Genomic DNA, 19487 nt, shown 5'->3' on the forward strand with positions numbered 1-19487 from the left:
TGCGGAGACATGGCTTAGCCACAGCCTGGGGGATGTTTCCAGAATGAGATTTTCACTCTGCAGCGGAGTGTGTGCTGATATGAAACTTCAGCATGTTTCGCAGGAGAGCTTCTGTAAAGTTTGTAAGGTAGGAGACGAGGTACTGGCAGAAGTAAAGCTGTGAGTACCGGACGTGAGTCGTGCTTCGGTAGCTCAGTTGGTAGAGCACTTGCCCGCGAAAGGCGAAGGTCCCGAGTTCGAGTCTCGGTCGTGCACACAGTTTTAATCTGCCAGGAAGTTTCATATCAGCGCACACTCCGCTGCAGAGTGAAAATCTCATTCTGGAAACATCCCCCAGGCTGTGGCTAAGCCATGTCTCCGCAATATCCTTTCTTTCAGGAGTGCTAGTTCTGCATGTTTCGCAGGAGAGCTTCTGTAAAGTTTGGAAGGTAGGAGAGGAGACGAGGTACTGGCAGAAGTAAAGCTGTGAGTACCGGACGTGAGTCGTGCTTCGGTAGCTCAGTTGGTAGAGCACTTGCCCGCGAAAGGCAAAGGTCCCGAGTTCGAGTCTCGGTCGGGCACACAGTTTTAATCTGCCAGGAAGTTTCAACACCTGGAGACATTGCACAGACAATGGCAGAGCATTTTGCACTGACTTCTGCTGCTTCTAGTCAGGATTCAGTATTCTGTCATTACCATATCACTATGGGAAGGGGTGATATGGACTTCAGGTCTAACAATTCAGAGACCTACAATTGCTCTTTCTCCATATGGGAGCTGGATTCGACACTGTGTGCAGCTCGTGATACTGCAACCGGTCCTAACCAAATCTGATACAGTGTGCTGTGGAACTTGCAACCAGCATCAAAGTAATTCCTCTTATGATATTTTAATTTGATGTGGCAGTGAGGCAGTTATCCCAACTCATGGAGGGAGGCAATTTTGATACCTCTTCTCAAACTGGAAAAGGACTGAATATGTCCTAGTTGATACCAGAGTGTCATTTAACAAGCTGCATAGGAAATACCTAGGAATGAATGGTTAACCATTGTCTGGTCTGGATGTTAGAGACCAGGCAGCTCCTAAGTTGCTCATGTCGGGTATTAAGGGGATTTCAATCCAGTTTCGACAACCTAACCCTGCCAGAGGCAGCTGTTCACCAAGCTTTCCTGTGTCAACAGCATTGTATGGGTATATTTTTTGACGTCGGTAAGACATACAATATTACTTGGTGACCCAGTATTCTAGGGCAGCTCCACCAGTGGGGCTTGCGTGGGCGTCTCCTCATTTTTATTCGGTGCTTCGTCTCTAAGTGCTTTTTTCGGTACCAACTTGGTGATTCGCTGCCGAATAGTTTCAAGCAAGAGAATAGAGTTTCTCAGGGCAGTGCTTTAAGTGTTACCCTCTTTGCCATAGCCAAAAACAGTATCACATCTACAGTAAAGAGTTCTGCACAATGCTCCTTATTTGCGGATGAAGTGACAGTTTCTCTCTCTCTCTCTCTCTCTCTCTCTCTCTCTCTCTGTGTGTGTGTGTGTGTGTGTGTGTGTGTGTGTGTGTGTGTGTGTGTTTCCATTTTAATCATTCGTGTCATATTTTTAGTGTACTCGACGTCCGTAAGTGGAACACCATTCTCCTTTTTAAAGACTGTGTGGTTTTTGAGCCTCATTTTTGGCTCCAAACTGTCTTTGTTACCATACCTGAAGGACCTGAAGGCAAGGGCCCACAAGGCCCTGAATTTTGTGAAGTGTCTTAGCCAAAGGTCTTGGAGAACAGATAGGATGTGTCTGTTCCAATTTTATAGGGCTTTCATTCATTCCAAGCTGGACTATGGGTGCACAGTGTACAGGTCAGTGAGGCCTTCATACGCGAAGATCATTGACACTGTGCACCATGAGGGAATCAGGTTGGCCACAATACTTACAGGACCACACCCATATCCAGTATTTGTGCTGAGGCTTGGTGAACCACCACTTACCATGCGGCAGCAGCTTTTCATGGTGTGTCAGATGTGTCAGCTCCCCACTACTCTCACTTTCCCACCATACCATACTGTTGCTCATCCATCTATGGAACGCATCTTTATGAATCATCCACAGGCAACGAGACCATTTGGGATTTGTCCGAAGTGTGTGCTGGAGTCCCTTATTGTGGGGCACATACAGGCTCAAATATGGAGTTTCAACCAACTGCCATCCTGTTTACTACAGAGGCCCAGAGTAATTTTAGCTTTACTGCAGTGCAGGAGAGATTGCACTCCTGTTTCTGTTTTTACTGTGATTTTCCTGACATTTAAAATGAGCACCACAACTATGTAGCTGTCTTCACGGATGGATATAAACAGGGAGACCCTGTTGGTTGCTCTATTGTTTTCCCAGATTGTGTCTTCAAGATCCAACTGCCTCAAGACTTTCCTGTCTTCAACGCAGAATTATATGGGATGTTGTAGGCACTGGAGCAGATGATACATTCTTCGAGTGCTAAATTCCTTGTCCCAATTCTCTGAGTACCCTTCAGCTGGCCACTGTGGCCAAGCAGTTCTAGGTGCTTCAGTCTGGAACTGCGTGACTGCTATGGTCGCAGGTTCAAATCTTGCCTCGGGCATGGATGTGTGTGATGTCCTTAGGTTAGTTAGGTTTAAGTAGTTCTAAGTCTAGGGGACTGATGACCTCAGATGTTAAGTCCCATAGTGCTCAGAGCCACTTGAACCATTTGAAGGACACTTCACTCTCAAGAACACTTATACCCAAAAGATAAAGTAGTTCATAGTATCCAGGACACCCTCCTCCAACTTCAACGGCTGAGGAAGGAGGTTTCTTTCTGCTGGGTACCAGGGCTTTTGGGTATTGTTAGGAATGAAAGGGCAGATATAGCAGCTAAGGAGGAGTGTTGTGATACTCAGTTATTTCAGAATTCCATCCACCTGCATCCTATCATCTCGCTTTTAAGATGTAGTCTCATGTCGATGGGAGGATCAGTGGCTGGAAGTGCCAGACAATAAGCTCCATCTAGTAAAGCCCACAACAGGGCCATGGCATACCACCTCCTAGCCACACTGACGGGAAGCACCCCTCCTTATATGTCCATGCATAGGCCACTGCCCTATGACACATGGCTTCTTGCTCAGGTGAGAGGTCTCTCCAATGTGTGATGCTGGTGGTGTGTAAATTACTGTATACCACTTTTATTAAGAGTGATTTTATTTTCCGAACAGAGGGCAGCAGCAGATTTTCTGACAGGTCTGTGCTCTATTTTAAGTAACATTCAAACAAATGTGGCGAGTGTTTTAAGGTTCTATGATTTGTCCAACTTGTTTCCTAAAATTTTAGGGCAATGTTGTTATTTTTTTAACAGGGTGACTGGCTCACTAAGTTTTTTTGTAAGTGCTCACCAAGTTTTTTTGTAAGTGTTCAACCAGCTTTTCTTTCAGCTATTATGTGGTTTTACTTCTGTTTTAATCCCATGTGTAGCACCTTTCATCATTTCTCCATTGTCTTAAGGAATGTGAGGTAGAGTGATTGTACAGATCAATGCAAGAGATGTGGGGGTGATTGAATGATTGTCATTTTCCTATTTTTGTCATTTTCCCCACATTTGTTTCATTTAATATGTGGAAGGGGGCTAATAATCTGTAAACTCCAAACACACACATATTTCTTCCAGTCTTTTTAAAAAGTGTTTGATAAAGTTGCTAATTGTAAGATACTGACTCATTTAAAGGAGTAGAACTTGTTAACTACCTTCAAGTTGGAGTTTGTAAAGGAATATTCATATAGAAAGCAATACAGTACATTACAAACAAGAAAAATCCACCTTTGGGAATATTTTGTGACCTACCCAAAGTCTTTGCTTGTGTGGATTACAAAATTTTACTTACATCTACACACATATTCTGCAAGCCACCGTATGGTGCATAGCAGAGGATACTCCTACCACTACTTGTCATTTCCTTTCTTGTTCCATTCACAAATAGAGTGAGGGAAAAACACTTGTCTATACGCCTCTACACGAGCCCTAATTTCTTTTTATCTTACCTATGTGCTCCTTATACGAAAGACACACTGGTGGTAGTAGGATTGTTATGAAGTCAACTTAAAATGCCAGTTTCTCTAAATTTTTTCAATAGTATTTCACTAAAAACACACCATCTTCCCTCCAGAGATACCTATTTGAGTTCATGAAGCAGTTCTGTAATACTTGCATACTACTGCTAACAAATCTAGCAGTCTGCCTCTGAACCACTTTGATGTCTTCCTTTAATACAATCTGTTGGAGATCCCAAACACTCAAGGAGCACTCAAGAATAGGTTTCACTAGTGTTCTACACAAGGTCTCCTTCACAGATGAACTACAGTTTACTAGTACTCTACCAATAAACCAAAGCTGACTACTTGTCTTCCATTCTACTTTCTTTAAGTGCTCGTTCCATTTCATATCATTTTGCATTGTTACGCCCAGATATTTAATTGAGGTGACTGTGTCAAGCAGCACCCTACTAGTGCTATATTCGAACATTACAGGAATGTTTTCCATTCTCATGACATTCTTCTATGTTTAGAGCAAGCTGCCATTCATCACACCAACTAGAAATTTTGTCTAAGCCATCTTATATCCTCCTACAGTCACTCAGTGATGACACCCTTGCGTACACCGCTGTGTCATCAGCAAACAACCACAGATCACTGCTCATCCAGTCCGTCAGATATCGGTTCTATTAACAAGTCTTCAAGCCGCCCTCATATCTGGGAACCTATTCCGTATGCTCTTACCTTTGTTAACAGTCTGCAGTGGGGCACCATGTCAAATGCTTTAAGGAAATCTATGAATATGAAATCTGTCATGGCTCTCAGGATATTGTGCAAGAAAGGGCAGGCTGAGTTTCACAGGATAGTAAACCAAAATGTTATAGCATTAATGGCATTCCTCTTGCATTGATGGAGTCTTACTTTCAAAACAGGAAGCAAAGAGTCTTGTTATGTAACGGGGAGTGCCACAAAGTATTGGGCCCGCCCTTGTTATTTACCTACACAAATGATCTTCCAGTTACATTAAAAGGTGATTTGCAGCTAACATTTAATCCAACCTAACAAAGACTCATCCTATGCAGCTTCAAATGAGCAGAATGGCCTATTAGCACATTAATTATACATTAATGGTGACACACTAAATGAAACACAGTGTAAACTTTCTTGGGCTCCTTTTGGATATCAAGTTAAAATGTAGTCTACACACATGGATCAACTAAACAACACAATCATTTCAGTATGTTATGCTCGTAGAAGCATCTCTCATTGTGCATCTCTCACGTAAAACAAGAGTGCTGGCTTGTGTATTTTCACTCCTATTTTCTTATGAAAGTATCTTCTGCGGCAATGTGCCTAAAGTAAGTAAAAAAAGCAGATATCTGTACATCTTGCGGAAGCCTTTTTATAGATCTCGGAATTCTTACCCTCATTTTCCAGTATGTTTACTCCCTAGTGGTTTTTTTTTTTTGCTGGTAATAGAAATTAGTTTCAGATGATTTGTGATTTAACTAGTAATAATCCAAGACACAAAAAGAATTTTCGTGTAGACTTTCCCTTCTTGTTGAATGGAATTATGTACACTTGGCATCACAATAATTGGCCACCCCTCAAATTCTAAATCCAGCCATTTGCACTAACTAGCAACATTGTAGGATGGGGAAGTGTTTGGAGGAAGTGTTGACCTCTGTTCGAGCTGTTGCCTGTACCTACTTCTGCTCTAGTGGTAAACGTCACACAGTATAGATGCAAAATAGCAAGTCCAAGTCCACTCATTCCTTTAATTTTTTTAATGCTGAAGGTAACATTGTGATGAAATCTCAAACATAATTTGCTTCACTTTCTAACCCACTAGTAATAGCAACACCTTCCATGAAACGACATGAGACTGTGTGAAGATCAGAACAGTTTACATTAATAGAATGTTTCCTTGTACTACAGCAGTCACAGGTAACTGGTCACCTGTCACCAGCCACCATCCAACCAGGTGAATGGGGTTCAGCACATCTTGTGAACGTTTCTGCTCTCATGTTGGTAAGAATAAAATTGTTTCTTATTGTAATTTGATTTTCCACACAAAGTAAATTTGATAAACCAAGTGAACACCACGCAATTACACAACACCCATAGATTGAAGTTGTAGCATTTGTCTTGCACTTATGAATTGCATTTTGCATACTTGATTTACAAACGTTGGTTAAACATTATAAAATAGAGTTGCAGATGGGAAAATGTCTAGCATTTGTGACATATTGTTCACTTTTTGTTTAATAGAGGGGTGAAGACAGCTTGTATCATCTGTGAGACAAGTGCTACCTGAAAAATCATGGCAGAAAAGGATTTTCTTGTTTCAAGATAGATTGTTCTGGATTGTATAATTTTCCACATTCAAGAAGTCTCAATTTTTGTTTGAATATCATCAGTTTGCTCCTTCAGCATTCCTATGCAGTATTGTTACTCTTGAAGAGTTATTATGTCTTTACATTAGCTTCTTAAGAAGAAATTAATCGCTGAGCCCTAAGAAGATACAGCTCCTCAATCAAAGGGAAGTGTGAACATACAATATTTTGCATCTGGTGGCACAAAAAGGGTGTTGTGCACTACGAACTCCTCTCCAGGAGTGCATCCGTCACAGCTGGCATTTGTTGCTAATAATGCTAAACAAGCAAAATTATGATGTTCAAACAAAAATGCAGTAATATAATCACCTCTCTGAGTTTTGTGCCTGCAGTGCTCCTATACTGAAACTCCTGAACCTTGCATATTGAGTGCAAACGTCGTAGGTTAAACAGTTGCAGTTAATCACATACATCTTTTATTGAGAATTCTTGAATGTGGAAAATCATTCATACCAAAACAATGTATTGAAACAGGAAAATCCTTTTCTGTCATGGTTTGTCCAATAAAACACTTGCCCCACATGGCACAAATGTTTCAAGCTGCATCTGCTGCCTTCACCCATCTGTTAAACCTAAAGTGAACAATATATCACAAATGTTAGACCTTTTTCTTCTTACGATACTATTTTATAATGCTCAAACAATGTTTGTGACAGTCAAGTATGCAAAATCCATTTCATAACTGTGATACAGATACTAGAATTTCAAATAAGAAAATGACAGTTGATAAAAAGACCCATAGTAACCTACATATGTTGTGTAATTACTCACTGTTCACTGGGTTTATAAAAGTTGCTTTGTGCAGAAAATCAAACTACAATAAGGAAAAAAATTATATTTGTTAGTTAACAGCAGAAATGTGCCCAAGATGCACTGCATGTTCTCCTGGTCGAGCAGCAAGCGTCAAGTGTATGATGATGGGTGGCAAGTTGCTGGTGGCAGCTGTAGTACAAGGAAGCACTCTAGCATAAATTGTTTCGAGCTCGACATGGCCATAAGCTGTTTCATGGAAGGTGTTGATATAACTGGTGGGTTGGAAAGTGAAGCAAATTATCTTTGAGTTTCCATCAGATTGGTACCTTTAGTAGACCACTGAAATGCAATTGGAAAAAAAAGGAAAAAAAAGAAGAAAGAAGAAGAAAATGAGGGAACTCGAACTCACAAATATACATTTACAATGCATGACGTTTACTACTATACCATGAGTAAATACACTTGGACTGTGAAAAAATTGGGACTTTGTACGAGCACTGATGACCACTTAGTTGAGTGCCCCAAAACAAATCATCATCATCATCATCATCATCATGAGCAGATACTGGACTATAACAGCTTGAGGAGGAGACAATACTTCCTCGCATTATACAGTTTTGTGATGTCATGCAGGTGGCCAAACTTAGAATTTTGAAGAGCTGTCTATTTTTGTGCTGTCATATGTACTTTGCTAGGGAGATATTCAACAAACTCTCATCCAACATGAAACAAGAAATTGGGAATCCCAAACAATTAAAAAAAATTAAATACATATCTCTCTGGCCACTCTTTTTACGGATTATCTGAATATCCAAATTTAGGAAAATTCTCTCAAGAAAATTATAAAGTTACGATACAAATTTCTGCCCAGTGCTTACATTCAGGAGAAATGTCAGCAGTGCTGATAGACACATATAGAAGTAATTACACTGTTACCGCTTTCAGAATGGATAGCTCTTTCCTCAGGGAGGAGAGGTGTATTGCTTAGGGAAGGTTAAAAGGGAAGGGCAAGTCAATCAGGCCCCAGGGTGAGAAGGACCCACTTCACTACAGGTGGATCCATCTCATCATGGGATAAAAATAATGATAACTGAGACAAAATGTGTGCAAGAAAGAATGGCTTGTTGCATACACTGAATACTGAGAGGAAGAGTTACAGAAGTCATATGGCATGTTTGTTGTCAACATCTGTATATCTGATATTTTTCTTGCTCCATCTACAACAGCTTTGTGTCCAAAAGTTGATGTGTTTCCACATCTTTTATGTTTTACTCTTTCTGCCCCTATGTGAGTAGAATTTTTACCTATTCTATTATATTTTGTATGCTGCTTGAATTTTATCTCTTCAAACCCGTTTCGCCTTCATTGAAGACGGCAGTCTAACAAGTATTGGTCATGATCAAGGATAACATCAGATAACAAAATATTTTGAAGTCCATTTATCCCAGATGTTAGTGTAATATGTGAACATAAACTTATTATGCCATTCGGCTGTAATTCCTGATAATTAGTGTACATACTGACACAAAGTGCCCTTATGGCCGTTAGTTCTGTGCCTCCACACATCCACTCTTATGACAGAATATTTTAATTTTTTTAATTTTTACACAGAGAGGAACATTCTCAAATATCAATAAATGTGGATCAAACTTTGCGAGGGGGAGGAGGGGGGGGGGGGGGGGGGGGGAGGGTTAGAGGCAACAAAATAGTGCAATCTGTAATGTTTTTGTTTGTATCCAGTTTCACTTTTAAAGGGTAAAACACCCTGAGAGATAATTTGGAATTTTAGGTTTAGAGGGAATAGCTTCAAAATGATCATATGTAAAAAATGTCTTTCATATAAAACTTCAAATGTAATTAATGTTCTTGAAAACCATAATCAACTTTTTTAATAATTTGAAATTTTGCAAAATACTCTGTCAATCAATTTTGAAAAATGAAAACTTTTGTTACAACGTAAATGAAAGAAACTTTCAAGACACATACATCCCAATGTACTGAAGCTGAATCCTGAAAAAAACCATTTTTGGAAAAAAAGTTGTATACAATGTGCTGTCAGTGTTTTCAGCATACCTAATGAAATTATCTAAACATTTATTACTATTCTAATTATTTATTTTCTTGTGTTGTTGTGGTCTTCAGTGCGAAGACTGGTTTGATGCAGCTCTCCATGCGTCTCTATCTTGTATCAACCTCTTCATCTCTGAATAACTGTTGCAACAGACATCCTTCTGAATCTGCTTACTGTATTCATCTCTTGTGTTACCCCACACACTTCCCTCCAATACTAAATTGGAGATCCCTTGATGTTTCAGAATGTGTCTTATCAACCGATTCCCTCTTTTGGTCAAGTTAGCCACATATTTCTTGTCTCCTCAATTCTATCCAGTACCTCCTGATTAGCTACATGATCTACTCAACTAATCTTTGACATTCTTCTGTAGCACCACATTTCGAAAGCTTCTGTTGTCTTTCTGTCTAAACTGTTTATTGTCCATGTTTCGCTTCCATATTTGGCAACTTTCAGAGAAGACTTCCTAACATGTAATCTATATTCGATGTTAACAAATTTGTCTTCTTCTGAAATGCTGTTCTTGCCATTTCCAGTCAATTTTTTATATCCTCTCGGCTTCGACCATCATCAGTTATTTTGCTGCCCCAATAGCAAAACTCATCTACTACTTTAAATGCCTTGTTTCCTAATCTAATTCCCTCAGTGTCACCTGATATAATTCGACTACATTCCATTATCCTTGTTTTGCTTTTGTTGATGTTCATCTTATCTCCTCCTTTCAAGACAATGTCTAGTCCATTCAACTGCTCTTCCAAGTCCTTTGCTGTCTCTGACAGAATTACAACATTATGTCGGGGATAGGCTACAACCCTATCTCACTCCCTTCTCAACCACTGTTTCCCTTTCATGCCTCTCACCTCATTACTCCCATCTGGTTTCTGTACAAGTTGTATATAGCCTTTCACTCCCTATTTTTTACCCCTGCCAACTTCAGAATTTCAAAGAGAGTATTCAAGTCAACATTGTCAAAAGTTTTCTCCAAGTCTACAAATGCTATAAATGTAGGTTTGTCTTTTCTAAACCTGTCTTCTAAGATAAGTGCGAGGGTCATTATTGCCTTGTGTGTTCCTACATTTCTCCTGAATCCAAACTGATCTTCCCCGAGGTTGTTTTCTACCAGTTTTTCCATTCTTCTGTAAAGAATTTGTGTCAGTATTTTGCAGCCATTATTTATTAAGCTGATAGATCAATAATTTTTACACTTGTAAGCAACTGCTTTTTTTGGAATTGCAATAATTACATTCTTCTTGAAGTCTGAGCATATTTCACCTGTCTCATACACCTTGTTCACCAGACAGAACAGTTTTGTCATGGCTGGCTGTGCCAAAGCTAGCAGTAGTTCTGATGGAATGTTATCTACTCTTGAGGCCTTGATTAGAAGTGTTCTGTCAAATTATTTTTGCAATATCGTATCTCCCATCTCATCTTCATCTACATCCACTTCCTTTTCTACAATATTGCCTTCAAGTTTATCTCACTTGTATAGACCCTCTGCTCACCTTTTACCTTTCCCTTCTTTGCTTAGGACTGGTTTCCCAACTGAGCTCTTGATATTCATACAGCTACTCCTCTTTTCCCTAAAGGCCTCTTTAATTTTCCTCAAGGTGGTATCTGTCTTCCCCCTAATGAAGTATGTTTCTAAATCCTTACATTTGTCCTCCACCCATTTGTGCTGAGCCAGTTTGCACTTCCCGTCAGTCTCATTTTTTAAATGTTTGTATTCCCTTTAGCCTCCTTCATTTGCTGCATTTTTATATTTTCTCCTTTCATCGATTAAATTCAATATCTCTTGTATCAGCCAAGGATTCCTACTAGGTCTTGTCTTTTTACCTATTTGATCCTCTGCTGCCTTCACCATTTCATCTGTTAAAGCTACCCATTCATTTCCTACTGTATTCCTTTCCCCTGTTCTAGTCAACCATTGTCTAATGCTCCCTCTGAAAATCTCCACAACCTCTGGTTTTTTCCTCTTATCCAGTTCCCATATCTTTAATTTTCTACTTTTTTTTCCAGTTTCTTCAATTTTAATCTACAGTTCATGACCATAGATTGTGGTCAGAATCCACATCTGCCCCTGAAATGTTCTTCAGTTTAAAAACTGGTTTCTAAACTTCTGTTTTACAATTATATAATCAATCTGGAACCTTCCGATGTCTCCAGGTCTCTCCCATGTATACAACCTACTCTTATGATTCTTAAACCAAGTTTTAGCAATGATTAAATTATGCTCTGTGCAAAACCCTATCAGGCAGCTTCCCTTTTCATTCTGTCCCCCCCCCCCCCCCCCCTCACCCCCACCCCCCTCCAGTCCATACTCACCTAATATTTTTCCTTCCTCTTTTCCTACTATCAAATCCGAGTTCCCCATCACTATTAAATTTTCGTCTCCCTTAACCGATTAAGGGATTTAACATTCCACACTCCGATTCCTAGAATGCCAGTTTTATGTCTCCTGATGATGACATCCTCCTGAGTAGTACCTGCACAGAGGTCCAAATGGGGATTATTTTACCTCCAGAATATGTTACTCAAGTGAAGGCCATCATCATTTAGCCATATAGTTAAGCTGCTAGCCATTGGTAAAAATTATGGCTGGAGTTTCCCTTTGCTTCCAGCTGCTTGCAGTACCACACAGCAAGACTGTTTTGGTGATGTTACAAGGCCAGATCAGTCAGTCATCCCCTGCAACTACTGAAAAGGTTGCTGCCCCTCTTCAGGAACCAAATATTTGTCTGGCCTCCAACAGATACCCCTCCATTGTGGTTGCACCTATGGTATGGCTATCTGTATTGCTGAGGCGCACAAGCCACCCCACCAATGGCAAGGTGCATGATTCATGGGGGGATTAGACCTGTTTATTTCTACAATGGTTTACATCAGTTTACAGCTTGAACATATAGCTATTTTTCAACATAATAACCATTTCTGTCGATGCATTTTTGTAGGCGCTGTGGCAGTTTTTGTATACCCATGTCATACCAGCTCACTGCCATGCTGTTCAGAAAGTTATGAACCTCTTCTTTCACCTCGTCATCGGAGCTGAGTCGTTGGGACCACAATTAACGCTGACAGGTACTGTCAGACTCTGAAAAAACTCTCCTGCAACAGTTTCAGTGGAACATAATCACCTACCCACCCTATAGTCCTGCCTTGGTGCTCAGTGACTATCACCTGTTCCCTAGGTTAAAAGAACATTTGGCCAGAAAGCGATTCAGCTCTGATGAGGAGGTGAAAGAAGAGGTTCATAACTTTCTGAACAGCATGGAGGCAAGCTGGTATGACATGGGCATACAAAAACTGCCACAACATCTACAAAAATTCATCGACAGAAATGGTTATTATGCTGAAAAATAGCTAAATGTTCAAGCTGTAAACTGATGTAAACCATTGTAGAAATAAACAGGTCTATGTACTTACAAAAAAATAGGAGACCTTACTTTTGGGATTACCCTCATACATTCATGGTTTTCTTGTTTTTTGGTTTACCGTTCCACATACCTGCATGTTGTTAGTTGAAAATAATAAGTAACTCAATATTACAGTAGAAAATAATTACAATAATGATAATCTGTGAAGAAGTGCTTAAAATGGAACTTTTTTTTTTATGTCGTGCACATATAATATACACTACAGAGAAGATAATATAAAATGAAATTCAGCGGGAGTTCTAATTGTCACTGGTGATCTTCTAAATATCCTGTTTTGTATCATGCATATTTCAGTACATTGGTGAGCCTTGGCAAAGGGAATTGGTTACGCACTAAAGACGACAGCTTGATTATATTGTTTCTCAAGTGGAGACTGACATATAATGATTCAGCAAAACTAGGTCTGAAAGTCTTCTTGCAAAGTTCTTCCAACACTGAAAGCTGTGTGTATGTTCCACGGCTGTACCTGTGCTTTCAACCCTTTGGGATCACCAGGCGAACATGTTGCTTGTCCTCAGATATGTTGCTCTGAATGGTTCTTTCACATTGACCACCTCAAGAATCTAACAATAATATGGATATTTCTCCCTCACTGGAAAAGAAAACATCTTTCAAATACCTTTCGACTGCTCAGATGTTTTTTACTGTTACAAGCACATTTGGGGCTTCAAAATGAGATTCTCGATCCAAATCCACCATTCGTTTCTCTTAAAACTATTAAAAGGCAGGTGCTCAGTATGGAAAAAAGGATGGTGAGCATTTTACCCAATAATAAGAGGCATCCAGTGATCTCAGAGGGCTCGATGGCACAGGCAGAGACATGGAACATATACATGTTTACGGCTTTTGATGTTGGAAGAACTTTTCGAGAAGATTTTCAGATCTAGTTCTGTTGAATGATTATGATGTCAGTCTCCAATTGGGACACGATAAAATTAAGCTGCAGTCAATAATACATAATCAATTCTTTGCCAAGTCATACCAATGCACTGAAATATGCGTGATACAAATTAGGATATTAAGAGAACCACCTATGAGATTTTGAAATCCTGCTGAATTTTCTTTATGTATTGTCTTCTCCACTGTGTATATTGTGTGAAGATATTTCAGTCATTTTATGTGTATTGTGTAAAAAAAAGTTATGTTGTTAAATATTTGCTTACAGATCTGTGTAATTATATTCTTTCATGATAATGAACTAGCTATTATTTTCAATTGCAAAATACATGTATGTGAAATGGCAAAAAATCATGAATGTAAAATGTAGAATAACAATTAAACATAAATCTGGTATAAGTAAAATAAATAGAATAGTAGTGAATGGTTAGATGTTGAAAGTACTCTCATAGCTGATTGTGTACAGCTTATTTTCCAAAAAGGCATTTCTGGATCCAGCTTTATTACATAGGGATGTATGTGGCTTCAAAGCTTCTTTAATTTCTGTTGTAACAAAAGTTTTCATTTTTCAAAATTAATTAATGGTGGTGGGGTATTTTGCAAAATTTCAAATTATTAGAAAAGTTGATTAAACAGGTTTCAAGAACTTTAATTACATATCAACTTGTATATGAAAAACCTTGGTTATGTATCACTGTTTCAAAGAAATTCCCTGTAAACCTAAAATGCCAAATTACTTTTCAGGGTGTGTTTCAGTCCATAAAAGTGAAACTGAACACAAAAAAAAGACATGTTGAACTATTTTGCCACCTATAGACACAGACAAGTTTTATCAAGATCATTTACTGATCCTTGGGAATGTTCCCTTGTCAGGGAGTAAGTGCAAAACAACCAATCAAAAAGTGTATTGTTCGATCCTCAGTTGGTCTTAGGATTTTTTTGTCATTTATTCCTTTTTTCAACTCTGGGAATAATCTGTTAATGTGAAACATGACAAGTTGCACCTTGGTTCAGAGTGCGCGTTAAACTGTGGGTGCCCTTATTCCCCCATTCAGCAGGTAACAATGACCACATGTAAGATGATTATGTTCTTAACACACAACTCAATTTCCATATTACACTTTATATGTAAAAATAATTCTTATGATGTGTACATGCAGACTTAAGCAACAAATGAAAATCTGTGCCAAGGCTGTGATTTGAATCCGGGACCCCTACTCAGAAGGCACATGCACTAACCATTACGCCACCCTGACACAATGGCTTTGCACAACTGCATGAACTATGCTAGCTTGCCTCCTTCCACCATTCAAATTCCCAGTCGCACCTCAGCCTAGCTGGTATTCCCCTTAAAGTCTAACAAAACTGCAGCAGGGGAGGAGGCAAGACATCCTAGGGTAATCTGTGCAGTTGTGCAAAGGTCTCTGTGCCAGGGTGGCATAGTGGTTAGTGCACCTGCCTAGTGAGTAGAAAACCTGGGTTCAAATCCCAGCCTTAGTACAAACTTTTATTCATAGCTTCAGTTTGCTTATATACATCATAAATGTGTGAGACTTGAAAAGGTCTCTGGAATCACGTTGTTTCATTTGATTAAAATAATTCTTCTTCACTATCATTCTTAATTGTACAATAAGTCCACCCTTTTGTATGTAACAAATTTACTGTTACAAGCAATAAGAAAGCAATTCATTATGCCAGTATTAACAGCTGATAGTAGGTTTAAGTTTCATTACAGGAAACATTCTGAAAAAAGCAGTCAGTGGTATTCCTATGCTTTCACAGTTATGTTTAACGTGACTTCTTAATAGCATATTTTAAGGTTTTTAACTGGGTTTACAATTCTGTTTTGTCCACAGTTTTGTTCACCTTTAGACCCCAAGTACTGGTCAAAATGTGCTCATTGCCTAGATAATGTGGTTTCAAGATTGACAGAGAGCATATGTAAGACCACTATTCAGAGGACCTGAAGGAAGTAACTAGGTCAGTTGTTGAAATATTGGGTGCAAAATGGATTTGCTAACTTATCTAGAAACCAGAAATATACCATCAGAGAAATTGCTGAACTCACAGTGGTGACAAGGTAGCATAGGACTTTAGCTTGAAATGTATTTTTGTTTAAACCTGTTCATAGCTCTGCAAAGGGACTCTTCCACGTGTGCCCACATCAGTGTTATTATACCGGTATTAACCTAATGCTAGAAGATAAATGGGAGCCATTTCATATAACTGAGGAAGCAACAACTTTTTTTTTTCCAGAATAGCAACTTTCCTGTAGATTTACACATATTAAATTTATCCTAAATAATCACAAATACAGTGTGGTTCTTTAATGACAGTTGATTATTAATGAAGCTTGTAACAGATGCTTGTCTTTGTTAATGTGTACTTCAGCATTTCTGAATAAATGTCATTTCAGCCTACTAAACAGTCTACAGTGTGTGCAAAATGGTGTATTGGTTGTGTCCATTGTGGAACCTGAAAACTCTTGAGATATACACTGCTAATTGCTGTAAAATCTAAAGAAACATATAATTGTACATAAAGAAGTGTCAGATGACTACAATATCATTGAACCACAGATGGAATTAATCAACTCAGACAAATACCTGGTGTAACAATTTGTGGTGATATGAAGAGGAATGATCACACAAGCTCAATTGTGAGTAAAGTAGTTGGCCATTCCAAATGGAACTAACTGAGGGTATTGAATATGTCGAGAAAAGGCAGCACAGAAGGTCATAAGTTTGTTTGATTCATTGGAAAGTGGAAACCTGAATTGGCAGATGCTTGAAGATAAGATACTACTTGTCTCATGAAACTTTACTTTCAAAGTTTCAAGAACTAGTATTAACTGAAGAATCTAGGAATATACCACAGTCCCCTATATATATCACTCACATAGGGCCTGTGGATACAAGTTTACACAAATTACAGAGTTAGTTAAAGAGTTGCTCCTGTGTGCTCCATAGACAAATAGAATGAGAAGAAATCCTAATATATGGTACAATCAGAAGTACCCTCTGCCACGCACTTCACAATGACTTCCAGAGTATGTATGTTTTAAGTAAATGTTATCGACATTGAAATGGCTTGGAAAACTCCATGACGATACATACCTGTAGGTAATCAGCAGCCAGGAACTTAAAGATTGCTAGTTGCTGATTGTTTTTCACTATTACAATCCAGAAAACTTCAGCTCATTTCATTCCAACAGTACCACTGTCAGAATTCTTTTACCCATTATTTCTTTAATCACCGTTTACCTATGATAATTTCTAATTTCACATTTACGAGAATTTATAACTTTTTTCTTGGCTTTTTGTCTCTTGTACAAGTTTACCATGTTTGTTGTCTGGATAACCATAATATTACACATTAACTGTTTTAAAACTGTAAGGAACCAAAACTGCAAATATTTACTTTCAGGAGCCAAATTCCAATTACTGCCAAGGGACACATGTAAAAGTAGAAAAGACAGCCCTAGCTTTTGGACATATTCATATTTCTGCACATAGAATTAGCAAATGTTTTCTCACTATTCATTGATTGTGTAGGAGAGCCTTTGGCATTAAAGGAATAGGTGGGTTCAGCAATTTAAAAATTAGAAAGCTATGCTGGATACAGAATTGTTGCCCATCAGTTTGATTTTTCATGATTTTTGTATCCCCCTCCTTCTAATAAAAATAAAATGTGTTCCTCTTCGAATAATTAAAGGAAATGAATAACTTCCTGCTCAGTTAATACTACTCCTTTTCTTTCACTCCAAATAAAATTGCTTTGTTTTAATCAACATTTTTAAAATCAAAGCATTTTTATTGGCATGAATACTGATTGTTGGAGAGGAAATCTGGCACCTGGAATCACATTTCCAGACTCAATATTGAAGTGTTTAAATGTCCAACCAAAAGCAGAATTAGGAAATTGGTTTACAAAAGTTGAATCTAGGAGCTCCAAATAAAACAGTACGTTAGTAGCAAGGATGGGTTTAGAGGAAGAGAAATGTAAAGAATAGTCCATTTAAGAACAAACAGGGCAGTGATGGGGAAAACCCAAAAAGAAAGGGAGAAGATGAAAATATGGAAGAAATATAGTAAATAAGGGATTAAATAAATAAAGAAATACTAAAAAAAAGGAAGTGGGTTGTTAATGAAGGTTTAAGTCCAGGAAGATTGAAGGATACGAGGACATGCTGGAGAGTAAAATCCCATCTCCATAGTTAAGGGAAACTAGTACTGGGAGGGAAGATCCAAATGGCCCATGTGGTGTAGCATGCACTCAGCTCTCTTAATTCATGTTGTAAGAATCTAGAGGTTATGAATTAAATAGTTTGGTAATGCCATGTAGAACAGTCCATCCCACTATTTTTTTTAAATTTATGTGTGTGTTTATTTAATCAATTATTCACTTTATTATTTTTTATTTCTTTATCGTTTTTCATTTCCTTTTATGCTCTCCTTGTAATTCTTAATTGCAGTATTCATTTCATTTCTCACTTTTCTCCCTCTTAATCCATTTTTACTTCTCATTGCTCTTCTGGTATCTCTGGGCTGAAGATGGCACTGTGTTTACCAATAAACTATCATTGACCTCCTACTCTTCCTGACACCTTCCCATCACTTTTGTCTCCCCTAATCCTGACATGGGAGTTTCTCTCAAACTGTGGTCATAGTTACCTCCAGCTTTCCAATCTTCCCCAACATATTGTACTTTCATCCCCAAGGAAGGATCTAACAGTTCTGAAACTAGGATAGTTTTTTACATTTGTGTATGATAGTAATTGGAATTTTGCTTGTTGAATATAAGTATTGTCCAGTCATTCAGTCTTCTTGGAGTTGGACAACAAAGTTAAATTTGAAAACAAACTGTAAAAATGTCTTCTTGTCAACTCTGTCTATTCAAGAGGATTTATGCTTTTGACACAGTAACTTCTTTTCTTATTAATGCCTGAGGAACAATATTTAGAGCTATAACATGCCATTTTGACATTTAGCACTGAGAAGGAACACTCTCTCTCTCTCTCTCTCTCTCTCTCTCTCTCTCTCTAAATTCATATTCAAAGCTTTTTGCCAATGTTGTTTAAGATGTAACAATATATGCAATGTCTTCGCTGCTCTTAAATACATAACAGACTGGACTGTAACATGTTCCACAGGTGAAGTGTTACTTGTGAATATCCAGCACTATTGCAGTCCTTTCGTAAGAGCCTAATTGCATTATGTCATGTATCTAAATGAAACAAAATTGACCTCTTTTGTGTCTGTCACTTTTGTATGTTTCATCTCCTTTTGCATTGTCTTGAACTGAGCAGAAATGCCATTTCTTGATCTCATATTTCATGGTATGTAGAGTCTATAGTATCAAGAATGACAAAGTTTTAGTGAGAACTTATATCTATGTCCATGGCATTAAATTGTTGAAAGCTTTGGAATTATATGTAACAACATTAAATTTCCTAATATTTTTCCTATATTTTATTTTTAGATATCATGAATGGATGCAATCTGAAGAGCTTCAGCATCTCACTGCCTCTGAACCATTAACACTCGAAGAAGAATATTCAATGCAACAAAGCTGGCTTCATGATGCCAACAGTAAGAAGTTCAGTTTCTGGGATCTTAAACAGACAAGTCACATACTGAAATTATTGATTGTTTATTTTTTTAGTTTAAGGGAGTAGATGTGTAGTGAATGAACTTTGTCATGGAAGACAAGTGCTGCAATCTTACTCTCTGACTGTACCTTTTCTCAGGTGTGAATTATGACCTTTCTCACTTTATTTATTTTACATCACTTACTTCACTTAACTCATGTTCGGTCCCCATATCTGGGTTTGACCTCCACCCTCTTCATATGTTTTTTTTACAGAAGTGTGGGACGTGCAGGAAATTACGCACAGTATCCAGAATGGTAAATACCCATATGGTTACACCCTTGC

The 19487-nt window shown here is 38.3% G+C and overlaps 1 protein-coding gene and 1 non-coding gene across 9 annotated transcripts in view; both read left to right on the top strand.

The window, feature by feature from the left end:
• Window positions 1–19487, top strand: part of LOC124605562 (N-acetyltransferase 9) — an 86732-nt gene that overhangs the window by 21116 nt on the left and 46129 nt on the right. For 6 of the 8 annotated variants that reach the window (XM_047137328.1, XM_047137330.1, XM_047137329.1 and 3 more), the window contains one exon: window positions 19034–19143. In XM_047137328.1, coding sequence (XP_046993284.1) covers window positions 19034–19143 — 110 coding nt within the window. Of the gene's footprint in view, window positions 1–15399; window positions 15533–16099; window positions 16212–19033; window positions 19144–19487 lie in introns of those variants that run through there. The other 2 variants (XM_047137332.1, XM_047137331.1) reach the window with 2 other exon arrangements.
• Window positions 14981–15052, top strand: Trnat-agu. The gene has a single exon. It is a non-coding gene; the product is annotated as a tRNA-Thr (tRNA).

The sequence above is a fragment of the Schistocerca americana genome, chromosome 3, assembly GCF_021461395.2.
Source record: "Schistocerca americana isolate TAMUIC-IGC-003095 chromosome 3, iqSchAmer2.1, whole genome shotgun sequence".
NCBI lineage: Eukaryota > Metazoa > Arthropoda > Insecta > Orthoptera > Acrididae > Schistocerca > Schistocerca americana.